The sequence below is a fragment of the Nanorana parkeri genome, unplaced genomic scaffold (assembly GCF_000935625.1).
Source record: "Nanorana parkeri isolate BGI_ZX_2015 unplaced genomic scaffold, ASM93562v1 scaffold143, whole genome shotgun sequence".
NCBI lineage: Eukaryota > Metazoa > Chordata > Amphibia > Anura > Dicroglossidae > Nanorana > Nanorana parkeri.
In genome coordinates this window covers 1361067-1383486 of record NW_017306411.1, presented here as the reverse complement: position 1 = coordinate 1383486, position 22420 = coordinate 1361067, and the positions used below count along the sequence as shown (strand labels likewise).

Here is a 22420-nt window from a genome sequence, read left to right as displayed (position 1 = left end):
TAGAATTAACTATGATTAACAACTGTATAATTAAGTCCCAGTAGAGGGCAAAATGAATCATAGGAGAGGAACCAGTGTGATACACCTTATCAATACTATTTTGAATGCTTGGCTGGAAGCAGTTTGCAGCTTGTAATTTTATATTCGCAATAAGGGGGAGGTGACAAAGCCTGAAGCTTGGCCGGCACCCATTGCTGAAATGATTGTTGACATGGATCCATGACTAACTAGGAACAGAGAGAAGCCTTACTTAGTATGACTGTAAATGAAAGGAGGTAGATATACAATGAGTATTTATAACACACTGGACAGATATTATAAGTCAGAATTGTCTCAGTTGATAGAATGCCATGTCATTGTCATACACGCTCTGCAGGTATGAAATCAAAATCTTCGTCAGAATGGCATGGAACTGGAGGCATCCGGTATCGTATATTTTTCCAGAACCTTGTGTTACGAGAAAGCGAAGCTTCCGTAAATGTATCCTTCCATCGGACAACACCTTGTTTCTGTCTGATATATTTAATGGACTCTGGCACGAACGTGTAATCTGTTATTTTTTCCATCTCGATCAATATTACTTTTGTTTTATTCCGTATTAAAGCATCATACATGGCAATTTTTTGCTCAAAGTCTTCTCCAAAATTAGTTTGATTAGAAACTTGTCCTAGGACAATGATCAGTCTTCTACTTTGTGAAATGGCCTTATCGACGAGGTCTGCCATTGCTGTAATCACATAAAAAGGGGCTTTATTTATATAAAGATGAAAACATTAAAATAATGAACATAACAATTTAAACAAACATTGCTTACGATTATGGTTTTCCTAATAAAGATTTTAATGTCATTCAGATTACTCATCAGACTGGGCAATTTTAGACGGCTGATAACTGTGCACAATACACAGTACATGCTGCATATGTGTTCAACATGCGCTCAAAGCATATCATGCTAATGTGTGATTCTGGAACTAAAATTGCTGAACAAAATATATAGTGCAAATATGTTTTATATCATTAGCTTATTGGCAAGGGAACCAATTTACAAAGGAGTGAGTGGCATAGCTTTGCTTTTTAAAGATATAATTTCCCTGCAAATTTATAATGGCCAGGGCTGTGCTTTACAAATCTACTTTTCACTATTTTTTTGCTTTGGGACTCTGCCGCAATTATTTTAATAAATGGGGGGGGGGAAAAAAATGTCTGGAGGAGGAGGAAACCAGTCACATGACCTAGACAGGTTCTGTGAACTGTCTTTCCTCCTTTCACAGAGTATTCTTGAACTTGAAGATACTTGCCTTGCCCAGGTAAATCATCTCTTCCAATAATAAATAGTCGATAAGCACACTTGGTTTCAAGAACTTCAGGAAGCAACTTAAGCACAAATAAGTCCATATCATATGCAGAGTTTCCTATGGCATTTCTTGGATACATAATGTAGGCATCGTATATCTTGCCATCTGCAAATAGAATGTAACAACCTCAATGAATTAAGTTTTATAGACTGTATTCCAAATCCCAATCCCTTGAAGAGGATTTTCAATTTCTAATAAACTTGTTTCCACTTCTCCTCCCCTTAGTTAAAGTGACAGTCAAAAATCTAAAAACAAATTTGAAATACATTTATAATGAACTTTTTCAGCTGTCAATGGATTTGTGTCCAACACAACCAGTCATGTGATGCAACACCTCTATCAAACTTCACAGACTCCACTACAGTATGTCCTGTTTTACCTTTGCTAATTAATATGTCACCTGTGTACAATGAAGTAGCATCACAGTGTGGTAGCATCATCCTGGATAAAAGTGGGGGTGTGTAAGCTCTATTTGGAGGTAAAAGAATGTGTACATATGTGTCCCAACTGCATATTTATTTGTTTGGCTAGAGTTTCAAGTTCGAAAAGTAGAACAAAAACTTCCACCACGTTTATACTATGTTGTTACTCTTTTTACTTAGTCATGTCATCTTTGCTTTGACATGAAAAAAATGTATGATTAGGCCAAGACAAGAGAAGGACACATCTGAGAAAGGATTAAAGAAAATAAGGGGGTGACGCAGTGTGAAAACTATCATTTTGCCTGAAGTGTGGCTTTAAATTTCCTGGTGGATAAAGAATGTAGTTTATATGCAGTTGCTGCATTTTTTAAAGCACCTTCTGCTCCTTTTTTCATTGCTGAATACCTGTCAGCACTTAACATCACAAACAGCATAGTGGATTCATGGAGAATGCTGGGCCAATTTACTTTTTAATGATCCATCCATGAAAAGCAAATTCCTGTTCACTTTGAATACCCAAACATGTGCAGATGAAATAAGTAGAACCGGAATTTACTTTTCACGTGATTGGATAATTGATGCAACTATTCACACAATTTATTGTGTCAAAAGTCTCAACTCCTTTAGTAAATTATTCTCATTAAGTGGATCATTATTATTTGTATCATTCCTTATATATTGGTCCCTGCTATTGCCGGCAGAAGCACTGTCTCCTGATTCTCCAGTATAAAAACGTACCATTTTGGTGTGGATGGGAAAAACGGGAACTCCTGTACCATAAAACGATGTCAACTTTAAAAACTTTAATGATGATGATGGTGGTAACAGTACAAAATGCTGCTGTCACAAAGAATGCAATCAAGAATCCCTGCCAATTATGACCTATGGAAATTAATAAAATACATAATCAGATACTCTTCATTGTTTGAAAAGACATACAGCATTGACAGAACTGCTATGTTTAACAAATGTTAAAAAGTATAAAAAATGGACATTCCCACCAGGCATGCAGCCTAACCACTTCAAGTGATGGATTAACGAGGAACTTTAAATAATTTTTTTTTTTAAAAGGGATCCACACATATGATAGATGTATTAACAAAGTTTACATGATTTCCCTCTGAAATATTTTGGATGTGCCAAATTCTCTACTTCTTCAATATAACTAAAGAAGTGACTGATGAAATCAGCACAATGACATCCTTTGACAATTGGTAAAAGAGGAGATATCTCTTCATTATCCTAAAAATTCAATTTAGTATTGGACAACCTACCTAACATGAAGACATGGGAACTAGATCTGGAAAACTAAATGTGGAAAACTGGGGCAAATGGAGCCAATGTGAACATAAAGAAATAATCAACATATCTATTAGTAAAGCAAATGATAAAGTCTTAGTCAGATGGTACCTAGTGCCAACCAAATTGTTTTAGAGAGTGTGGCAAATAGAGGATCCATGTACCCTACCTGGTGGGCTTGTCCCAAAGTCAAATGGTTTTGGACCAGAATATAAACTTATTTAAACTATAATCAACATCAACTTAACTAAGGATCCTTATAGAGCCAAGTAGCTGGAATTTCCAAAACCGTCTTAGGCTCCCATCTTCTGTATTATTTTTAGCAGCTAAAATATGGCAAGATCCTGTAAATCTCCCAGAGTGAACCTAGACATCTCCTAGAGTGAACTTAGAGCCCACTAAAGCCAAATTATCATAGATCAATAATCTTTTTTATCTCCTTATTCTGTCTTCTCTTCACTTTCTAACTCCTCTCTAAGTCTGAGTTTACCAGTTAGTTTCTTACACTTCTAAAATTCTGGAAGTAACTTCCAGCTTTCCAAAATGTATATAGGGAACAGGTACAGCTATATGTCTATTCTTACTCATCAGTAATAGTATTAGTGATACTTGATATTCAGACATATTGAAAATTGTTTTCAATTCCACTAGACAGAATGTAATATTTATGTGCAATAATGAAACTGCTGAGATATACATATTCAGAGCTAAACTCCAGTCAAACAGCTTAATATACAGATAAAATACAAATAAATACATTTAATGATGTATTAATAAATACAGAACTGCATTTATTTGTATCCATTATATCTGTCTATAGTTCAGTGTTCATTTTTGGTTGTACTCATAGTTACATAGTTACATAGTATTTGAGGTTGAAAAAAAAGACCTAAGTCCATCAAGTCCAACCTATACTCGATTTTACACTTTTTAGCAAAAGTCCTAAGAGCAGAAAGCAGTTTAATACCTTTATCCCTCCCTTTTAGATTGTAAGCCCTCGCAGGCAGGGCCCTTCTTACCATCTCGTCTTGAATTGTATTGTAATTGTAAAGCACTGCGCAAACTGTTGGCGCTATATAAATCCTGTTTAATAATAATAATTAACCAGTAGAGACTCTTCTGTGCCCTTCTGTGATTTAGTATTATTTTATGACAAGAGTCTGGCTCTCCCTGACTTCATGGATAAGCTCTGCCTTCTGCCACCTCCTTGTTCAATCACTCTCTCGTCTTTAAATATCTTCTAATACTTATCGAATTACTTTATTAAAGTTTTAACATTATAATTGACAATTATAAGGCAGTTACTATATGTGAAAACACCTAATGTTCGTGTCCTCCTATTATATCGTGAATAATTAGTGGAAACAATATATCATTTATAAAGAAAGTGATGGTGTTCGTGTCATAAAATGTTGTTTAAACAATAAATTCAGTGACATTAGATATCATAAAAATGTCTTTAGTTTAGTGAAACTATGTATCAATAATCTGTGATAGCATTTGTGATATAAAGATTCTGAAAAGAAAATTAAAAGACAATAAACTTAACCTATCTGTTGTTGAGTGTTTTGTTCCATCACTATATTTATGATGTGAAAAATTCAACGGTAAAAGAAAAATGAATATCAGATAAATGTGATCTTTGGTATAACTGTATACATATAGTCAAATTGTGATTTTTGTGACAATTAGTTTGATAGATCGCAACAATCGATAAATGTAAAAAAGTTAATCAGCTAATCAGATTTGCGACAAAAAGTAATGGCCAAAGTGAATAAAGCTCTTTTTATATATTCTAGATAACAAACAATATATATCAGACCATATTCAATCGTTATCATGGGCTACTTTATACCGGCCATAATCAACAGTTCGCATCAAAAACCAGCTAGTACAGAATGTAGTCGACCCCCCCAAGAAAACCTTTTCGTTTTTCGATGGGAAAGGTTTCTTCCCATGTGGAAAATGCATAGGGTGTACAGTAACTGGGAAGAAAAGGAAAATACTAGATTTCCAATCCAACTTTAACAATAGGAACTTTAAAATAAGAGATTTTATCTCCTGCAAAAGCACACATGTTACCTACATGTTAGAATGCCCATGTGGACTCCAGTACATAGGGAGAACCACAAGAGAACTCAAAATCAGGATAAGGGAGCATATTAATAACATTAAGAAGGGAAAAGTAGACCATAGTGTGCCAAGACATTTTAAAGAAAAACATGGATGTAATCCTAAGGGATTAAAATTTATAGGGTTGGACAAAATAAAAAAAACACTGGAGAGGGAATCACATGAAAAGGGAGGTCTCTAAGAATGAAACAAAATGGATCTTCCTCATGGAGACTATGACCCCAAAAGGCTTAAATGTAGAACTAGATTTAAATTGCTTCCTGGCTGACGATTAAACTACATTAAAGCGAGACATTGAACTCACAGAATTGGTAGCCCAATCTGTAATTGATCAGTCTTTTAAGGACCAGTCTATGGAGTTAATTATAATACACCTACCTAGACTACTACCAATATATATATAGGTCCCGTATTGCGACTATCCCCTCATATTTTATATCTCTCATATATATATATATTTATATATTTTATATATTGTATATATCTCTCATATATATTTTTTCTTTTTTTCTTTTTTTAACATGTTTTCTTTTTTTAACATGTTTTATCAAATAAATATCTAGATATCATTAACAAAGTACATTAATATCGAACATTTCAACTAGAGACATCCCCTCTAGGGATACGGTGTAATACGAGTATTCCTTATGCTAGAACCCCAACATTTAGTAGTTAGGAATGACTGAGGGTATTACTGTAAAAATGTTAAGTGCCCAAGTGTGAGAGATCTAACTAGGACAAACAAAACAATACAAATATGTATATTGCTATGAGGATCATATATATCTGGCGCATTGCCTTAATAGTTCATCTAAACCATGTACTAGACCTGATTCTAATTGACTTTTTATCAACCTTTTATACATTTTTTATCTAGTTTAAGTTATAAAGTCACTGATTTCATATTTAACTGGGGCACCCGTCATCGATTTTTAACCCCAATAAAATCAACTAACCCTTATTAAACTTTATGTGGAATCACCAAAATAAGATGTCCACTAGTGGGCTAATTTTTTTCTATTCTATTTTCATGCGTGGTTAGTGTATAAGAACGCAGGGTAGTCCTTAATGAACACAAGTAACCACTCCGATCTAATATAATTAGCCTTAGTAACGGGTAACCACATACCCCCAGTTTAAAAGCATTTCACATCATTTGTAAAACTGTCTGATTATAACTACCCCATATAATCAGGTTTGATAGTATTTTTCACCACTATTTTTAACATTGATTGAATACTATGCCATATAATGAATATTTATACTTATTAATTGATAATTTGCTAAATTTAAATACATATTTTATTAGTCGTCCGGTGTCAGACAGGAAACAGCACCCTTTTGAAAAAATCTACAAACGACGAAACACTTTACGGGTATCCACCGCTTCCTTGCTGACATACCGGAAAAGATTTACTAGGCTGAGTGTCCTTCACACTCATACGCTTTTTATCCAACAAATCCTGTATGTGTGATCACTTTTTACCATTAATAAAGAACCTTGCTGCTGCACTGAGATCTGTTTTTTTCTCTCTTGTATTTTCCCTTTTTTTCTCCTGGGCTGGACACTCCAGTTTTGCTTCTAACCACACCTGGAGGGTGTTCAACGCCGCAACCGAGATCGAGTGCTGGCTGACCGTAGGAGAGGGGAGAGAGACGTTAATAGATGTTATGTGGATTCACTGATGGAACTAAAGTAATAGACATCTGCTTACTACTTTCCTTGTTTGAAAGAACTCTGCCTATCCTCAAATTCGTTCTACATAAGAACATTGTGAACTGTCGATTAAGGCCGATATAAAGTAGCCCATGATAACGATTGAATATGGTCTGATATATATTGTTTGTTATCTAGAATATATAAAAAGAGCTTTATTCACTTTGGCCATTACTTTTTGTCGCAAATCTGATTAGCTGATTAACTTTTTTACATTTATCGATTGTTGCGATCTATCAAACTAATTGTCACAAAAATCACAATTTGACTATATATATATACAGTTATACCAAAGATCACATTTATCTGATATTCATTTTTCTTTTACCGTTGAATTTTTCACATCATAAATATAGTGATGGAACAAAACACTCAACAACAGATAGGTTAAGTTTATTGTCTTTTAATTTTCTTTTCAGAATCTTTATATCACAAATGCTATCACAGATTATTGATACATAGTTTCACTAAACTAAAGACATTTTTATGATATCTAATGTCACTGAATTTATTGTTTAAACAACATTTTATGACACGAACACCATCACTTTCTTTATAAATGATATATTGTTTCCACTAATTATTCACGATATAATAGGAGGACACGAACATTAGGGGGAATATTTAATATTTAACAGTTAATACTAAGCGCAACATATTGGCTCACATTGATCACGTTTATACACATTGTTGCAGCTCGTGACCTAATACTTTATCCTAGCGCAACTGAATTGGTGAAAATACGTGAAAACACACCTGGTTGTTTCAGTATGAAATACGCCCGAGTATATTCTGGGAAAGACCTGACGTTACAGTAAACCACTATACCATAGTCTTCTTCTTTGATACTTGAAAAGGTTAAATTTTGGCATATCATCTTGTCTCCATGTTCGTTGACTGAATCACTATTAGAAGAGAGATCACATTATTATTAGCTCCAATACAAATCCTCCTCCTTTAGATACAAGGTAATAGTTAGGGCATACACATTTTACAATTTGTCCGCTAAGATAAAAAGATTTGACGTTCAACATTTTTATAGCATCAGCTGCTGTTGCTTGTCCCTAATTTCTGTAAACCTGCAAGTCGTTTGTGACTTTCATTTCTTGTACTGAGCACCATGCCTCTTATTCCAACTGCTGACCAGTGCATGGTGTGGTTCTATGTATTCTGTACATTAACCCTTTCACTGGCAGGCCCTGTGCTCCACTTTTCACCTCAGGTGGCCAGAACATGCCTACAATTTTTCACTTTTTCATCATTTTAAACTTACACCTTTCAGAGTTTGTAAAAGACCCACCAAACCATACAACTTCTGAAAGCACAAGACTAATAAAAAAAGATGGTGCTACTGAAATTTTTAGGTCCTGTGATAGTTGCATGAATGCACTCTCTGCGTAACCTCTTTCTGACCGCTGAACTCTGTGCGTTACCTCTTTCTGACCGCTGCACTCTGTGCGTTACCTCCTGAACGCTGCACTCTGTGCGTTACCTCCTGAACGCTGCACTCTCTGTGTTACCTTCTGACCGCTGCACTCTCTGCATTACCTCCTGACTTCTTGTGTTACCTCCTGATCTTTACATTCTGTGCGTTACCTCTTTCTGACCGCTACACTCTGCGTGTTACCTCCCGACCGCTGCACTCTTTGCGTTACCTCCCGACCGCTGCACTCTTTGCGTTACCTCCTGACCACTGCACTCTTTGCGTTACCTCCTGACCACTGCACTCTCTGCGTTACCTCCTGACTTCTTGCGTTACCTCCTGACCTTTACATTCTGTGTGTTACCTCTTTCTGACCGCTGTACTCTCTGCGTTACCTCCCAACCGCTGCACTCTTTGCGTTACCTCCTGACCGCTGCACTCTTTGCGTTACCTCCTGACTGCTGCACTCTTTGCATTATCTCCTGACTGCTGCACTCTCTGCATTACCTCCTGACCGCTGCACTCTCTGCATTACCACCTGACCTCTGCACTCTCTGCATTACCTCCTGACCGCTGCACTCTCTGTGTTACCTCCTGACCGCTGCACTCTCTGACTTACCTCCTGACCGATGCGCTCTCTGCGTTACCTCCTGACCGCTGCACTCTCTGCGTTACCTCCTGACCGCTGAACTCTCTGCGTTACCTCCTGACCGCTGCATTCTCTGCGTTATCTCCTGACCTCTGCACTCTTTGCGTTATCTCCTGACTGCTGCACTCTCTGCGTTACCTCCTGACCGCTGCACTCTCTGCGTTACTCACTCTCTGTGTTACCTCCTGACCGCTGCACTCTCTGACTTACCTCCTGACCGATGCTCTCTCTGCGTTACCTCCTGACCGCTGCACTCTCTGCGTTACCTCCTGACCGCTGAACTCTCTGCGTTACCTCCTGACCGCTGCATTCTCTGCGTTATCTCCTGACCTCTGCACTCTTTGCGTTATCTCCTGACTGCTGCACTCTCTGCGTTACCTCCTGACCGCTGCACTCTCTGCGTTACCTCCTGACCTTTACATTTTGTGCGTTACCTCTTTCTGACCGCTGCACTCTCTGCATTACCTCCTGAGCGTTGCACTCTCTGCGTTATGTCCTGACCGCTGGACTCTCTGCCTTACCTCCTGACTGCTGCACTCTTTGCGTTACCTCCTGACCGCTGCACTCTTTGCGTTACCTCCTGACCTCTGCACTCTCTGCGTTACCTCCTGACCTCTGCACTCTTTGCGTTACCTCCTGGCCGCTGCAGTCTTTGCGTTACCTCCTGACCGCTGCACACTTTGCGTTACCTCCTGACCGCTGCACTCTCGGCGTTACCTCCTGACCGCTGCACTCTCTGCGTAACCTCCTGACCGCTGCACTCTCTGTGTTACCTCCTGACCTCTGCACTCTCTGCGTTACCTCCTGACCACTGAACCCTTTGCGTTACCTCCTGACCGTTGCACTCTTTGCGTTACCTCCTGACCGCTGCACTCTTTGCGTTACCTCCTGACCGCTGCACTCTTTGCGTTACCTCCTGACCGCTGCACTCTCTGCGTTACCTCCTGACCTTTACATTCTGTGTGTTACCTCTTTCTGACCCCTGCACTCTTTGCGTTACCTCCTGACTGCTGCACTCTTTGCGTTACCTCCTGGCCGCAGAACTCGCTGTGTTACCTCCTGACCGCTGCACTATCTGCGTTACCTCCTGACCACTGCACTCTTTGCGTTACCTCCTGACCGCTGCACTCTCTGCGCTACCTCCGGACCGCTGCGCACTTTGCATTACCTCCTGACCTTTACATTCTGTGCGTTACCTCTTTCTGACCCCTGCACTCTTTGCGTTACCTCCTGGCCGCAGCACTCTCTGCGTTACCTCCTGACCGCTGCACTCTCTGCGTTAAATCCTGACCGCTGCACTCTTTGCGTTACCTCCTGACCGCTGCACACTTTGCGTTACCTCCTGACCTTTACATTCTGTGTGTTTTCTCTTTCTGACCGCTGCACTCTCTGCGTTACCTCCTGACCGCTGCACTCTTTGCGTTACCACCTGACCGCTGCACTCTTTGCGCTCCCTCCTGACCGCTGCACTCTTTGCGCTTCCTCCTGACCGCTGCACTCTTTGCATTACCTCCTGACCGCTGCGCTCTCTGCGTTACCTCTTTCTGACCGCTGCAGTCTGTGCATTACCTCCTGACCTCTGCACTTTGTATGTCTCTTACTACTGACTGCACTATGTGCGTTACTTACTGACCTCTGGACTCTGTATGTTAGTTCCTTCTGAATTCTGCACTCTGTGCATCACTTCCTGCAGACCGATGCACTCTGTGTGTTAGTTCCTTCTGACCGTTGCACCCTGTGTTTTTTTACTACTGACCTCTGCGCGTTATTTACTACTGACATCTGCACTCTGTGCGTTACTTCCTTAGGGTCAGGGTTTTGTGTATAGTTATTTGTAGAATTAGATATGAAACAGAAATGAAATTCTAGCTCTAGGAGCTGTGAATTCCTGGCTGTTGGGAATAAAGGCTAGTCTTAAAATATGTAATTGATACAGTTAACTTTTTATTATCGTTTGCATTTTTTTTCATTATGGCTTGCAAGTGGGGGCCTCACGTTTGAGTTTCGCCTAAGGCCTCACAAAGTTTAGAGCCGCCTCTGTGTGACAGCTATTCATTCAATCAGAAGATTCTAGGAGATGCTTCTCCCATAGGTGCATGGTTGCTGAAGCTTTTAGCAAAAGGGAATGCAACCAACATATAAGGCATACTGGCCTGGCCAGCTGGAGGAGGCTCTGTTCCAACTTATGCCTTACATCAGTGGCAGGGAAAGGGTTAAATGCTATTTAAATGTATGTATAATAATATTGAGCCCATTAACAGACACTGTAGGTAGTCCTCTCAGCTGAATACAAAGAACAGCTTGCATGCACTTACCTTTATATAAAAAGTAATGGAACAAATGGCTTAATGTGTATAGATATAGAACATTGGGTTTGATTTACAAAAAATTTAGCTACTGTTTACATAGTGAATAAGGTGAAACCGTGTTCACTTCAACCATCCAATTATTTGCAAGAAAAACAGCTGTAGCGTTGGCTGATCCTTCGGCTCTCTTCGGCTGCCTCTGCCCTTCGGTTCAGTCAAACCGAAGGGCTGCTGTACGGGCTGTGAGGGGAATCTCAGTCTGTCCAAAGTCATTCTATGGGGACAGACATACATTACTTTCACTTGGAAATTGAGAGAGAATGTTTCGGTATTCTATGTGAATGGGAACACATAACATACATATAGAGGGGTTTTCTCAAATTTGACTGTAAAAGTGGAAATACACTTTCGTTGCCACTGTCGTATGTGGACTCCCGGTGGTTATACAATGGAAAATATTCTGCCCTGCCACCCGAAACCCCTGCCTTATTTCCCGGGCTCTGCTGCCCCTCCTGCGGGCCGTTCGCTGATCTCCCCGCTGAATGGGGCAGGGAGCTATGCTGATTGCATCACTTCCGGTCCCGTAGCTGTCATTGCTCAGTTCCTGCACGATCTGCACTCCAATGGCTTATTTAGAGTGGAAAGGTGACACTAGGGGGCTTTTGGACCCCTAGTGTCACCTTAAAGAGTACCTGTCACTACTATGTCCCCATCCCCATGAGCACGCACGCATTAACACAAACACACATTGGGCGTGCCTATGTACAAAAACGACGATCATGCTGTTGGGTATCGATGCGCACGCCAGAGTGAGGCCAGTAATTCTAGGGCCAATATTCATGGATATCACTAAACCAATGACCTGTATGGGGCTTTCAAAGTGTCGCCTATGGACAATTTGGGGTATCATATTTGTCGTTGTTTCACAGACGCATGCAATTTTATACCTGGGCATGCTGGGTATGTATTTATTTGATTTAACCTCATATTTTATATTTTACCAAAACAATGTGTATTATATTGTGGTTTTGGGCACTAAAGTGAACTGAAGAGCATTTGTTACTACATTTTTGGGTTTAATAAAGCTAAAATTGTGCAACGTACAAATTTGCAACTGCCACCATTTTATTTTACAGGGTCTTTGCTTTTAGAAAATGTGGATTATAACATAAACATAATAAAAAGAAAAAAGGGGCCTTGGCAGCGAAAGGCTTAAAGCCACCCGATTCACTATTATTATACAGTTTGAAGCTGGTTCTACAACGTGTGAACAAACTGTGGCTGCTACTGCAACTTAATATCGCAGCAGTATATCCTGATACTGCCGCACTACAATACTTACAGCAACAGCACTAAAAGGGTTAAAACTGTGCAGTACAATCAATGCTTTTGTGAACAGCTGATATTTAAAATGTACTAAGAGAATTACATAGGCTGTCATTGCTACCCTCATTGTGAAAATGGTAATCTCCTATCTATCTCCACCCACAATACCCTCTTAATCACTCAACAAGTATGCAGCTAGTGAAATGAGAGGAAAGTTAAAACTCCTGATCTGAAAACTGGTTCTAGTTTACTGGCATAACATGTAGACATTTTGGATTGGCATAAAAGCCAGAAAACTAGAGTTTTCAAAAGGAGAGTTTAGCCTGATCAAGGTTTGTGCAGCACACAAAAGCTCACACAAACCACGACCCCCTTCCCGAAATAAAACCAGTTCGTCTTGCAACTGTCTGAACTGCCAGATTATCAGATTTGGCAGATTTCACAGCCAGGGACACATTTATATCTTAGCAGCTAACAGACACTGCATTTGTTCTTACCTGGTAAGAAGAAAAGCTAATGGACACTTCCAGTAGTATCTCATAGATGCCAATTTAATAATTTTTGTCTATTACCTGACAAATGCAGCAACCGGACCATTCCACAATATGCTAACTGCAGCCTGATTCTTGGTAAGAGTTCATGTAACAGAGTAGAGCACCCAGAGGTCCTCAACCAGGTTTCCAACATTCAAATAATGAACCAGGTATTGTGAATGTGTAAGTTAAAAAGGAACATATTTCCTATAATGCAAGAATAACATATTATGTGATACTTTGATACTTACTATGTTTGTCCCTCTGTTACTCTTCCATCTTGAAAAAAGTCATTAATATAGGACTCATTGAACGTCCAGTACAAGGTACCGTGTTCACTATATAGAGCTGCACAGGTTACAGTAAAAGGAGCACCTAAAAAGAATAAATAAAAAAATGACCACCACAAGGTAAATAAATAACTGAAGAATCTAGCTGCAAAAGAATTACACCTTTGCTATGACCTTCTGGGAGGTGGCAGAGAAACAAACTATTGCAGGCAAAGTTTGTCCCTGTAGTGTTCTAGATATACAAGGTGCTGTTGGATGAGTCAACTCCCTGGTGGAAATCCTAATATAAAACCACACTTTTGGGTGATGCTGACCTTTGATATCAAAGTACATAGAGAAGAGACATGTGATAACCCACAATCAACCATCAAATAACATCCTTTAGGAGCTTAGTGTAGTTTTCCAAATGAAAGCCAGTATCTGAAATTGTTCACATTAGTGTTGGGAAGACACTGCTTCCCAACACATAGGCCCTAAGTTGGCCCATTACATCAAGGTTCTCTGAAATCCACCAATCACAGAGAAGACAGGCCATGTGGGGAAATGCTTACAGAAAATTAACAACATCCCCTTAGAGTGACACTAAACTCAGGAGTTAAAGCTTAAAAATGTATTCAAGTACCTTAACTATTAACAAAAATGTATCTTGTTTGTGTATCACTCAACTACAGATCCTCAAATCAACTTTGAATTGATGCTGACACCATTGAAATTATAGTCTATCATGGGAGCGAGCTTGGAGTGGTGGCTACTTTACAACACACACAGGGACCATGGGGAACAAAAGTAGCCACCCTCCAGAAGGAAGGACAGTGTCAGCACCAATTCAGAGAGGATTTGAGGATCTACAGCCGAGTGATACACAAATAAGATACACTTTTGTTAATAGTTAAGGTACTTGAATGTATCTTTAAGATTTAACGCCTGAGTTTAATGTCACTTTAAAGATGTCCTTACAAACCCCTGTGGTAAGTATTAGTATGTCCCCTATAAGAAAGGCGCTAGGGTACTACTAGCATCTTTTCTAGTAGGCCTATGGCTCCATTCATGTCTAGGGGAGTTACAGAATGGACCAAGTGACAGACTCTCTTTAAGTTGAAGTCCAGGCAAATATGTTCTTAACCCTTTTAATGGGGCTACCCCTGCACTGCACAGGTTAGGTGCTAATTTTTGTCTAGGCGCTAAAAAAAGTTATACTCACCCAAGCCGGCTTGCTCTTAGACCGGTCCCCAAAGCCTCTCTCCCCATCCACTGCAGTGCTCTAAGGATCCTTGAGTCACCACATTCTATACACAGTGTTTAGGACGTGAGGACGCCGAGAAACATACCATTGCTGCAGTGAAGGAGGAGACAGGCTTCAGGGACCATTCTAAGAGCAAGCCGGCTCCGCGGTTCGGGTGAGCATAACTTTGTTTTAGCACCTAGACAAAAATGAGTACTTAACCCTTGGAGTGCAAGAGTTGCCCACAGTTCTGGTTTGATCTCCTACAGCTATAAGGCTATCAATATACAAATGTCAAAAGCTCTTACTTACCTAACTCCACCTCTATGAAGTTACCGGTTGGATATGATATAATGGGCTTTATCACAAGTGGCATTGCTGAAAGAAAAAAAAGAATACTATTACATATAGTGAATTCTAGATACTGGAATTTATTTTTATACCTACAATATCACTGAACAGTAAGCTCACAAGACAAACAGAAGGTGCTCTACCTCCTTCCTTCAATGCAGTTCCACAGAACATTGGTGCACAGCCAAGGCTTACACCAGCTCTTCGTCATAAACAGTGAAAAAAGTGTTTGCACACTGTTCTTGGTCCAGTTAAAATTTTCTTTATTTATTCAAGGCATAAAACCAGACATAGCAGTCCTGCTAAAGCTTTTCAGCTAAAAGAGGCCTTAATCATTGCTGTGCATGCCATGATTAAGGCTGCTTTTGCCTGAAACATGTTATTGAGACTGCTATGTCTGGTTTGATGTCTTGCATAAATAAAAAAGATTTTACCTGGATCTAGACACTTTTTTCCACTGTACCCTAAACATTAAATGTAAAATATTGAATATAAAATGTTATATGCAAAGTGACAATAAACTCAAGAGCTGAATCTTAAAACTGCATTCAAGTACCTTAGCTATAAACAAAAATGTATCTTTTCTGTGTATCACTCGGCTGATGATCCTAAAATCATCTCTGAATTTGTGCTGACACTGTTCTTTCCAAGCTAACTCCTGTCATGGACTACAATCTCATGTTTAGTGTACAAACATGTATTAAGATTGTAGTCCATCACAGGAGCGAGCTTGGAGCGGTGGCTACTTTACAACACACAGGGACAATGTGGAACAAAAGTAGCCACCCTCCAGAAGGAAGGACAGTGCCAGCACCATTTCAGAGATGATTTGAGGATCTACAGCTGAGTGATACATAAGCAACATCATTGTTAATAGTTAGGGTAATTGAATGCATTTTTAAGATTTAACTCCTGAATTAAGTATCAGTTTAGGTCTATAGGCTGTTTCAAATACCATTTTAAGATAACAATGAAGCACCAGCATTTACTTATGGAATTACTGGACAAAAAGTGTGTTGGCATATCAGGCCTTGGTATAGTCGCCCAAAACATTCATCCACCAACAACAGAGAGTATCACTATAGTTAGCAGCAAAATCTCTTCCTAAAAGGTGGCCGCACCTCATCAGGGAAACTTTACTGATCAGCCAATCTAAAAAAAAAAAATCAGAGAGCACCTTCCCTTGTGTAGTGACACTTTACTGATAAAGAACAAAAAGCAAAACACATACTCATAAAATCTTGTGAAGAGAAAGCCCTGTACATATAGTATCTCACAGAAGTGAGTACACGCCTCACATTTTTGTAAATATTTTATTACATCTTTTCATGTGACCACACAGAAGAAATGACACTTTGTAGTAGTGAGTGTACAGCTTGTATATCAGTGTACATTAGCTGTCCCCTCAAAATAACTAAACACACAGCCATTAATGTCTACGGCTGGGTTCACACCTGAGCGTATTTTTTCCGTTCAGTGAAACGCGCGTTTCACTGGCGGTATGATTTTTTTTTTTTTTTTTTACACTTTTTTTTACAATAGAGTATTTTCTCTATTTAAATTTTTGTTTTTTTAGACTTTTACATTTCCCACCGGCTCCGCCCCCATGCGACGCGGCCGCTCACAAGGGACGGAACCTGGAAGTCAGCAGCCGCCGGAGGACACAGTTGGGATCACGGACAAGGTAAGACCTGTACGCTGTATTCCCGAGTGTGGCTCGGGGTTACCGCTTTGTTAACCCCAAATCCACACTCGGGAAGACCAATGGAAACGCGCGGAAAAACGCCCCAATGAAGCTCCTGTACTTCTTTGGGCGTACAGCGTTTTTCAGCACGTTCCTACGCGCTGTAAAACGCACATGTTGAGCGTTTTACAGCACGTAGGAACGCGCTGTAAGACGCCTAGGTGTGAACCAGGCCTAAACCGCTGGCAACAATAGTGAGTACACCCCTAAGTGAAAATGTCCAAATTGGGCCCAATTAGTCATTTCCCCTCCCTGGTGTCATGTGACTCGTTAGTGTTACAAGGTCTTAGGTGTGAATGGCGAGCAGGTGTGTTAAATTTGGTGTTATCGCTCTCACTCTCTCATACTGGTCACTGGAAGTTCAACATGGCACCTCATGCTAAAGTACTCTCTGAGGATCTGAAAAAAAGAATTGTTGCTCTACATAAAGATGGCCTTGGCTATAAGAAGATTGCCAAGACCCTGAAACTGAGCTGCAGCACGGTGGCCAAGACCATACAGAGGTTTAACAGGACAGGTTCCACTCAGAACAGGCCTCGCCATGGTTGACCAAAGAAGTTGAGTGCACGTGCTCAGCATCATATCCAGAGGTTGTCTTTGGGAAATAGACGTATGAGTGCTGCCAGCATTGCTGCAGAGGTTGAAGGGGTGGGGGGGTCAGCCCGTCAGTGCTCAGACCATGCGCTGAACACTGCATCAAATTGGTCTGCATGGCTGTCGTCCCAGAAGGAAGCCTCTTCTAAAGATGATGCAAAAGAAAGCCTGCAAACAGTTTGCTGAAGACAAGCAGACTAAGGACATGGATTACTGGAACCATGTTCTGTGGTCTGATGAGACCAAGATAAACTTATTTGGTTCAGATGGTGTCAAGCATGTGTGGCGGCAACCAGGTGAGGAGTCCAAAGGCAAGTGTGTTTCGCCTACAGTCAAGCATGGTGGTGGGAGTGTCATGTTCTGGGGCTGCATGAGTGCTGTCGGCACTGGGGAGATACAGTTCATTGAGGGAACCATGAATGCCAACATGTACTGTGACATACTGAAGCAGAGCATGATCCCCTCCCTTCGGAGACTGGGCCGCAGGGCAGTATTCCAACATGATAACGACCCCAAACACACCTCCAAGACGACCACTGCCTTGCTAAAGAAGCTGAGGGTAAAGGTGATGGACTGGCCAAGCATGTCTCCAGACCTAAACCCTATTGAGCATCTGTGGGGCATCCTCAAACGGAAGGTGGAGGAGCGCAAGGTCTCTAACATCCACCAGCTCCTTGATGAGCATGTTTGGCCGACCCAAAGGCAGCCGAAGCAAGCCGCTGTATGGCTGATTTCAGCCCATGTACAGCTGAAATCAGCTCTACAAGCCTGAAGTGAATAGCCGAACAACGTTCGGCTCACTTCGGGGCGGCCTTCAGCAGCTTTGTGAAAAACCCTCATACTGTTTTACCTTCTAGAAGACTCCTGTTCACCTATTCTTTTGATTCACCTCTGCTGCACTGAATAGCCCGGAGGAACATTTTATTGCTTCCTGGTTCACATTTTCTGTTAAATGTTTGTGCACCATCCATGGCTAGGTTGCAGGTGCACAAACCAGAAAAAGCTGAAGGGAGCAAGAGCACAGTGCACAGCACAGCGCACAGATTTCTATGCATAACAAAATAATAAAAAATGATTGTATTAAAAACATTTTTTATTATTTACTTTACTACTTTTACTATTATTATTATTATTATTATAGTTTAGTTGTTTTCAGTTGGGGTTTAAAGTGAAATCTCTTTTTTTCATTTTTGATAGAGTAAGGAATGGCTGAAATCCCCATCAAGTGTTTTTTGTTGTTTCCCACTGGGGTGATTACAGGGATCCCAACCTGAAAGAATCAATTTCAGGGAGGTGCTCTTCTCATTTCAGGGAAGTACCCTCTGCCCCCCAATCCACAGGAGAGAGAGCACCCCACTGAAACGATGGCAGATAGCAAGGAAGCAATAGCTTCTTTGCTATCTGCAGGTTTTTTGTTTTTTTTTAGTATTTTGAAAGCTGTTGCCGTCACAATAATATTTTTTTTTAAACACCATAGGAATGCATAGCTAGATTCCTATTGGCTATTTCAATTTGCAATATTCAATAGCAAGCTGGCTATTGCACCTGCCCACTGCTGCTGTCAATCACTAGAAGGGGACCTGATGGAGAACTTCAGATCCCCCTCTGCTGATTGACAGCAGCAGTGGGTGAGTGCAATAGCTAGTTTGCTATTGGCTATTGCAAAGTGAAATAGCCAATAGGAATCTAGCTATGCATTCCTATGCTTTTTTTTTCTGACTGATGGCGGCCAGGCTTGTAGAGCTGATTTCAGCCGTACATCGGCTGAAATCAGCCATACAGCGGCTTGCTTCGGCTGGCTTCGGGTCGGCCAAACATGCTCATCATGGAGCTGGTGGATGTTAGAGACCTTGCGCTCCTCCACCTATCCTTATCAATGAATAAAATTGTTTTTAAAGCTTCGACTCCCATTGACTTCAATAGTTTAATTTTCGAACTTTAGCACAGTTTGGCAAGCAACCCGCAAACCGAAACCAGGCACATTCAGCTGATCACTAGTGATAAGCACTTTGTCTTATCTCTGAAGTATTTACTTTCTACAACATGACAAAATTAGAAAGCTATTTTATAACAGTAAATCTTTATAATTACCATGTATTGTATAGTTGATGGAACGTGAGATGTTATATTTGGTTTCATTGTGTGTAAGTGAAGTTACACATTTGTAGTATCCACTATCTTGTGGTGTCACGTTATCAATGTTCAGTTTATGGTTTGAAATAAAATATTTTGTCGTGTCAGTTGTCAGATCCAAGGGCATGCATTCCTGTATGGATATACAACAGCTGATTTTACAATTAAAAACAAAGGAAAACGGTTTAAATAATTACCAAGAAAAGGAAAAGTGAATGTAGCATCACATGACTACACGTACCAGTATAATAAAGAGATTAAGTAAGGCCGAATAAAGCAGTGGTGATGTGCAAAGTGTAGTAATCACGGCAAATAAGAAAATCCTTTCACAGTTTTTGGTACATAGTTTATGGTATAAAGTTTGCTGGCATCTGATTTGTTACTATTTCTTACTGCATTCTAGGTATTATAATAGACCACAACTCTCAGAGTAGGCTCACATAAAGGCTGAACTGGGTCGAGAGAACATAAATATACCCCTGCATTTACACATAGCACTAAGATTACCTTGCTTTACAAACCAGTACTCTTCAAGATGAACTCCAGGTATAACTTATTATGTATACATACATTGGTGCAGCTTACCCCAATGTATGTATGAATGCCATAACTGAGCAGCCTACAAGAATCCTGTAAAGCACTGAGACAGCTGGAGCTACTACGGTATTTTACAGCGATCTTCCAGCTCCTGGTACTACTCTTTGCTGAGGGGCTTACCCTTTGTTGTGAAAACAAAGGGGGTCATTCGCTCAGCACAGCGGCCATTCAGAGAATGTCTAGTATTCATATCAATGCTTAAAATACATTTTCTAATTGGACAAGGGGCAGATCGTGATGTCACTACCCCTCGTCCAATCCGAGAACGCCTTGTAAAAACATTAGGCATTCTCTGAACCGCTACCTAAAAACGATACTTTTACGTTCTTACATCAGCTTATTCCTCACAACTAATGCCTTTCGTTATCATTTGCCCCTACCTTTAGATTGTAAGCTCTCACAAGCAGGACCTTCCTAACCCTCCTGGATTGAAATGTATTTTAAACATACTGTCTCCCTCTTTTTCGTAAAGTGCTGCGTCAACTGGTGCAATATAAATCTTATATAATAAAAATATAAAAAATATTTTCAGGAGGTCAATGGCAGGTATATTTGTTTTACTAATACAGATGTTATCTAAATGTCACTAGTATTCGTTTTTGTGTCGTCGTCCCCCGGTAACATAGTTTTATTACCTCATTAACTGCCATTAGATATGTGATTTTTAAACTTTCCGTAACAAGCCAAGCTGTTTAGCAGTGACAGTTAAAGGGATTGTGATCAACTAGATTACAATAATTGGGTGTGTACAATGGCCAGCTGTTCATATGGTTTAAAAAACTTATGTATTTTTTTAAACAAAAACTGTCGCTCTGACTGAGAGGTGGGCAACTCCGGCCCTCCAGCTGTTGTGGAACTACAAGTCCTATGAGGCATTGCAGGCATGACTCACAGAGGTAAAGGCATGTTGGGATTTGTAGTTAAAGCACAGCTGGAGGACCGGAGTTGCAAACACCTGCTGTAACTGCTTAACATTGTCTGCTGGAGCTAGAATTTATTTAGCCTGTTGCCTGAAGTCAATTTAATAACTACATGTGCATCTAAAGGTGCCCATACACCTTACGACAATCGCAAGACTTTTGTCTTGCGATGGTAGTAAGCTTATTAAAAGCTCGTACGATCTGCCTATCTTGGACAGGCAGATCGTACTTGCGATCATCGAAAACCCGCCCTCGTAGGGGCGGGCTTCTGATGACCGCAGTGAGGGGCGGGCTTCGGATCACTGCAAACGGGCAGTGTGCCCGTGCGCACCCCGGCCCGTTCGGCAGTTGTCGAACAAGCAGGCCACTAACCTGCCGAGAAACATACGATTCTCGGCGGGTTTTCCAGCCTGCTTGTTCGACGGAAGACGTGCGACCGTACAGTAGAAACGGTCGCACGCCTTCCATACACTGTACGATTATCGTACGATCGCTGGATTTCCAGCGATTCTCGTACGAGAATCGTACAGTGTATGGGCACCTTAAGACTACCCTGTCCACAGTATGACAACCCTGCTGAGTAATTTAATGCCAAAATAAACAGCACTGTCACGCTGTGTACAAAAATAACAGATCTACCGGGAGGATCAATAGATAATTAAAATGTATTTCAGGGGGACTGCCTCATATATGTCATTTTTTGATCATAGTTACATTTTAAAGCAGAACACCAGGATTTTGAAAAGTTAACCCTTACAGTGGGGCTATTCCCGCATTGCAAGGGTTAACTGCTTGTTTTGTCTAGGGAGTGAAAATAAAGACAAAAAACTCACTCGATCCACAGTCCCACCTGGATGCTAGACCAGTCCCCGCAGCCTCATCTCCCCAAGCTCCGATGGTCTATGCACCCGTGACATCATCACATCTAATACATCCTATTAGACGTGAAGACAATGAGGTACATACAACAGCTGGATGGAAGAGGTAGAGAGGTCATCGGTCCATGCCGCAGGACCGAGGATCAGGTGAGTATTTCTTTTTTTATATATGCTTTATTTAAAATTTTTACATAAGAAAGACTTAAACTTACATAGATTACACAAAATAAAACCAAACAAAAATCCACCTGGAACAGCTTTCTGGTTCTTACATTTCATTAAATTAAGTACAATTAAATAAATGTGGTCAGAGGTGACTTACAATACAGGTTCTATTCTCATTTCATGATTTAATTCATATTCTATCTCCTTTCTTTGATGGTAGACCTTTTGAGCGATCATCTATTGCCTGCAGTCTAAGCCACAACCAATTCATCTCAGATGTGCCAGACAGCAACCATTCACACAATAGCCACACACCTCCCATCTCTCCCGCCCCCGCCACCCCTTCCCCATTCTTGGGATGAA

General features: G+C 40.4%; 1 protein-coding gene across 1 annotated transcript in view; it reads right to left on the bottom strand.

Annotated features, from left to right (window-relative positions):
- Positions 1-221: 221 nt before the first annotated feature.
- LOC108785108 (interleukin-1 receptor-like 2) overlaps positions 222-22420 on the bottom strand; it is a 32146-nt gene continuing 9947 nt past the window's right edge. The window contains exons 4-10 of the mRNA XM_018554117.1: positions 19456-19630; positions 14988-15053; positions 13415-13538; positions 7683-7831; positions 2516-2659; positions 1299-1460; positions 222-727 (exon numbers count right to left, since the gene is read on the bottom strand). Of these exons, the coding sequence (XP_018409619.1) occupies positions 360-727; positions 1299-1460; positions 2516-2659; positions 7683-7831; positions 13415-13538; positions 14988-15053; positions 19456-19630 (1188 nt within the window). The 3' untranslated portion in view covers positions 222-359. The remainder of the gene's footprint in view (positions 728-1298; positions 1461-2515; positions 2660-7682; positions 7832-13414; positions 13539-14987; positions 15054-19455; positions 19631-22420) is intronic.